At 44.8% G+C, this 5,013-nt stretch overlaps 1 protein-coding gene across 1 annotated transcript in view; it reads right to left on the bottom strand.

The window, feature by feature from the left end:
• The window catches only part of Pkd1l3 (polycystin 1 like 3, transient receptor potential channel interacting), a 62,698-nt gene that overhangs the window by 826 nt on the left and 56,859 nt on the right, over nt 1–5,013 (bottom strand). Inside the window, exons 27-30 of the mRNA XM_029532414.1 lie at nt 4,233–4,393; nt 3,019–3,229; nt 2,527–2,628; nt 763–894 (exon numbers count right to left, since the gene is read on the bottom strand). Of these exons, the coding sequence (XP_029388274.1) occupies nt 763–894; nt 2,527–2,628; nt 3,019–3,229; nt 4,233–4,393 (606 nt within the window). The remainder of the gene's footprint in view (nt 1–762; nt 895–2,526; nt 2,629–3,018; nt 3,230–4,232; nt 4,394–5,013) is intronic.

Below are 5,013 nucleotides of genomic sequence, written 5' to 3'. Positions count from 1 at the left end.
ATTTATTTAGGTATTTTCGAGAGAGGGTTTCTCTGTGTAGCCCTGGCTGTCCTGGAACTCACTCTGTAGACCAGGCTGGCCTCAAACTCAGAAATCCCCCTGCCTCTGCCTCCCAAGTGCTCGGATTAAAGGTATGTGCTACCACTGCCCAGACATGCCTGCTTTTTTTTTTATTAGATATTTTCTTTATTTATATTGGAAATTATACCCACTTTCCTCATTTCTCCCCTGAACCTCCATCCCATCTCCCTCCTTCTGGTCACTAACCCACCTGCTTCCCTGTCCTGGTATTCCCCTACAGTGGGGCTCTCTCACTGATGTCCCACAAGGCCATTCTCTGCTATGGGTCCCTCCATGTGTACTCTTCAGTTGATGGTTTAGTCCCTGGGAGCTCTGGGGGTACAGGTTAGTTCATATTATTGTCCCTCCTATGGGGCTGCAAACCTCTTCAGCTCCTTGGGTCCTTTCTCTAGCTCCTCCATTGGGGACCCTGTGCTCAGTCCCCATGCCTATTTTCTTAAAGCAGCATTTCTCAACCTGTGGGTTTCGACCCCTATGGGGGGAGTGTCAAATAACCCGTTCACTAGGATCACCTAAGACCATCAGCAAACATATTTACATTATGATTCATAAGAGTAGCAAAATTACAGTTACGAAGTGGCAGTGAAAATTTTATGGTTGGGGTCTTTCCACCATGAGGAACTGTATTAAAGGTTTGCAGCGTTAGGAAGCATCACTACACTTTCCAGTTCAGTTACTTACCTCACAGACCTTCCTTTCTTTCCCAAAGACAATGAGAATGGCAGAAACAAAAAGATTAATGATCACAAGTCCCATCAAGATGATGCTACTGAGAACCAGAAAAGAGCCCAGGATTGGGTATAGAGCAATAACCTGGGAAGACAGTAAGATCTCAGAGTTAGCATCACAAACCACTAAGATCTGGGATTCATTCTTAAGCACATGTTTGGATCTGATAAAAATTAGAGTAAGACCCTAAGGAAAATACATTTAAGAGGATATAACATGAATAAGGGTATTAGAATTTGATTTCTCAGCTTTTACAGGAAAAACGGGTAAGTAAGAGGGTCGTGATTCAAATCCCGGCTAAGTTTTGGGAACTGAAAACATCTGTCTAAACAGGAAAGCTTGGGGTAATGAGCGTGTGGAGGGGATCAGAAAACCTGCCTGCCATTTGGGGAGCTTCTCTGGACACAAGAGTCTCCCAGTAAAAAGAGAAACTGGCTTTTGGCTGGGGTGTCTGGGGTAGGTTTTGTGCAAGGTTTCTATACATAGCCTTGTGAGGTGTTCTTTTTAACAAATGGTCACACACACACACAGCCTTCGGTTGTTGGCCCGTTCATTGTTGCTACTAGCCTGTTAACCAGTGACTCACCCCCTTGTGAAAGCTACAGCCATAACAGTATAGCACATAGCTGTTGCACCACCAACTAACCTATGTAATAGAAACCTTTGAGTCATGGGTTAGCTAGTTTTATGGCAACTTCTGACAGACATTGTAGTTATCTGAGATGAGGGAACCCCAACTGAGAAATGCCTCCATAATATTAGGCTGTAGGCAAACCTATACTGTAGTGTTTTCATAATTAATGGTTGACATGGGAGGGCCCAGTTTGTGGGTGTTACCACCCTGGGCAGGCAGTCCTGAGTGAAGCAAGAAAGCAGACTGAACACAGACAAGAAAGCAGGCTGAGCAAGCCATGAAGAACGAGCTGGTAAGCAGTATTCCACCATGGCCTCTGCATCAGCTCCTGCCTCACTCCATGTGTAAGCCAAATTAACCCTTTCCTTCCTGTTTGCTTTTTGTTCATGGTGTTTGAAGACAGCAGCAGAAACCCTAACATAAAGGGCCATCAAAGTGATTAATTGTACACGTGTTGCCAGTTCTATCAATTTCCTGGTCACACAACCCTTTCAATGTTAGGAGCCAAATATTCATAAACTGCATAGTTGAAGTTTTCCCCTCACTTGATTTAATTTTGCATTAAGTTATACTGACGGTACTGGATGACTCTCTGTGTGTGTGTGTGTGTGTGTGTGTGTGTGTGAAGTTCTTTGCCCTTTCTGTAACATGGGCAGACAGGGTTGGTGTGCGGTGAGGGAAGAGTAAACCTTAGAGGTTTGTTGACTGTAAACAGAACTAATGCAATGCTTTCTGGCCTGCCTCTGCTTGCTTCCCTTACACAGTTTCAGAACGGTTTGTGCTGTTCTGGCCAGGAGTCCTTTGGCAGCAGGGTGAGGCTATGGGGGAGGAGGAGGTGAGGAAGAGGAGGAAGAGATGAGCACAGGTGCTTAGGAAGCAATAGTTGAGAGTGCAGGGTCGTGCACAGGCATTACTTTGAGACAAGGGTAAGTGATGTAGGTTTTCTCCTGTGCAGTAGGAGGCTGCATGTTAAGCAACCCCACCTCACCCATCACACTATAAAGTCACTAAGCCAAACATCAACCAAACATTAACCCGAAAGGTAACTAACTAGGCTTCTTGTACCTACAAACTTATCTTACCTCCTTGTGCTTAGAAATCCCCATCAAGAGGCCAACAACAGTCACTATAGATCTGAAGAAGCTCTGGTAGTCGGAGATGCTCCATCCAAACAGCAGGTTGGACTGAAGGGGAGAGAGGCCAGTCAGTGGTAACCAACCTCCTTTCACCCTGAGGTGCTTGTTACAGTCAACAGAAGCAATGGAAATTCCTTTTGGCTATTCAAGTTACCATGACTACAAAATCTGATCTCCGTGCTGCCTCTGCTCCTCTGATCTCTTTGTGTATGTATCTTAGAGATGTTATAATACATCTGGACTTAGGACATGAAGTATGGAGCGTGACTAAACCCAGTTTTCCAGCTGACCTTTTCTCAAAGATAGATAGATAGATAGATAAAATAAAATAAAAACAAAAAACCCAGTGCTAATCTGATGATTTTCTGAGCAGTGACCTTTCCCGAGTGAACAGACAGGCCTCAGCCCTTGGAAAAGATGCTGGGTTTGGGGACTTACAGTCATGGCATAGCTGCTTAACAGGACCACGATGATCAGTATAAAGCCCAGCACTTCGTCCCAGGCTTTGGACAGTGTCTTGTTGATGACCTGTAACTGGGCATGATGTCGCAGTAGGTCCCACACCCGCACAGTTGCGAACAGAAGCAGGAAGCCCCTGAGGTGAGTGACTGCAGAGTTCACTCTCAGTGCCTCACAGAAGCTGATGAACCTGTAGCCAAGGAAAGCCGAATGACAGTAACTTAGCAAAAGGAGCGGCCCTCGCTTGTCAACAACCTCACTAGGGCTTCCTCCACAGGTCAGCAGCTTCAGCTATGTCCGACACCCACTGCAGTGAAACAGCTTCCTAGCTCTAACGTGGCCAGAAACACTATGAAAACACAAACAGGCCCCCTGGCTAGGAGCCATCCTGACAGTTTTTCAAAGCAGCTCCTAGCTGAGGTCTTTCCTTCATATCCTAGTAATGGGGACCATCCTCCACCACAGTTGTTAGAGCCTTAGGGGATATGTCATTGTCTTAGATTGTTGTCTAGCACCCGGTGTTCTCTGACAGGACAGAGACATGAGTGAGGTCACAGTCATACTGAGAATTAAAAGAGGTGAGAGATTTGCCCCACAGTTCCGTTGTGTGAAGTATGTTTCAGTTTACTTGGAGAGACTCCTGTAGCAATAAGCAAGTTGGTGAGCACAGACTCTGTTGGTAAAGGCCTAGGCCAGTGGTTCTCAACCTGTGGGTTGTGACACCTTTCCCCACCCTCCAAAACTATATTATGATCATAACGACATTAATATAGTAGTGAAGTGGCAACAAAAATAACGTTATGGTTGGGGGTCACCAGAGCATGAACTATATATTAAAGGGTTGCAGCAAAACTTCATATTGGTAAGTGTGTCTTACACTGGGTTTGTATTCTTTTAAAGGGTGATAATTTGACTGGCCTCAGGCTTTATGCATACAAAGTAGCTCTGATTCCAGGTCCTTGCTCTGAGACTTAAATGCATTATCTTCCATAGACACTAACGAGCACCACAGAGCCTTTGGGCAGGGCTAGTGCAAATGCCTTGATGAGTTGATCTTTCAGCCATGGTCCCAAGTCCAAGCTCCAGTTTTACTTGCACTTTACAAATGCAGCACATCTGGTGGGGAAGTGGAAAAGAAGGAAGGGTGGGGATGAAGACGCCTTTGGCCTGAGCCTGCAGCTCGGGTCCCTCACCTGTCCCTGTCACAGTGGTACTGCCGCATCTTGTTGTGAAGCAGAGAGAGGCTCTGCGTGCTGAGTCCCAGGATGCTGAAGCTGATGAGGACTATGCTTGTATCCAGAAGGTTCCTTTTGCTAGTGAAGAACGCCAGCCTCTGCCGCTTCAGCCGGCAGCCCTGAGCAGAGACAGCAGCATCAGCACCATCGCCTGGATGACCCTAAGAAAATAGGCTGGCCTACTGGGACTTCACCAGGCCAAGCGCATGGGCAGCAGACTGGGGCTGTTCTGCAGTCTCTCACACTGCTAAAAGGAAAGTTGGTTGCTAGTAAAATTTTACCAGATAGAATCATTCTTGGAGATTATAGAACTATCGTGTACACTTAATTTATAAGCTTTAAAGTATTGTTTATCAAGCTTGACAATAAAATACTGTTTACAATAATTCTTGTTCTTTTTCAGTGCTTTCTCTCCCCCAGCATCCTTTCTTTTTTGTTTTTTGTTTTAAAGATTTAATTTATTTTATTTATATGAGTACACTGTAGCTGTCTTCAGACACCCCAGAATAGGGTATTGGATCCCATTACAGATGGTTGTGAGCCACCATGTGGTTGCTGGGAGTTGAACTCAGGACCTCCGGAAGAGTCCTCTCAAGCCCCAGCACACTTTCTTGATATATATCAAGATATATAGATATATCTTGATATCTATATCTATATATCAAGATATCTATATATCTATATCTATATATCAAGATATCTATATATCTATATCTATATATCAAGATATCTATATATC

The sequence above is a fragment of the Mus pahari genome, chromosome 20 (genome assembly GCF_900095145.1).
Source record: "Mus pahari chromosome 20, PAHARI_EIJ_v1.1, whole genome shotgun sequence".
NCBI lineage: Eukaryota > Metazoa > Chordata > Mammalia > Rodentia > Muridae > Mus > Mus pahari.
This window is presented reverse-complemented; position numbering and strand designations above follow the sequence as displayed.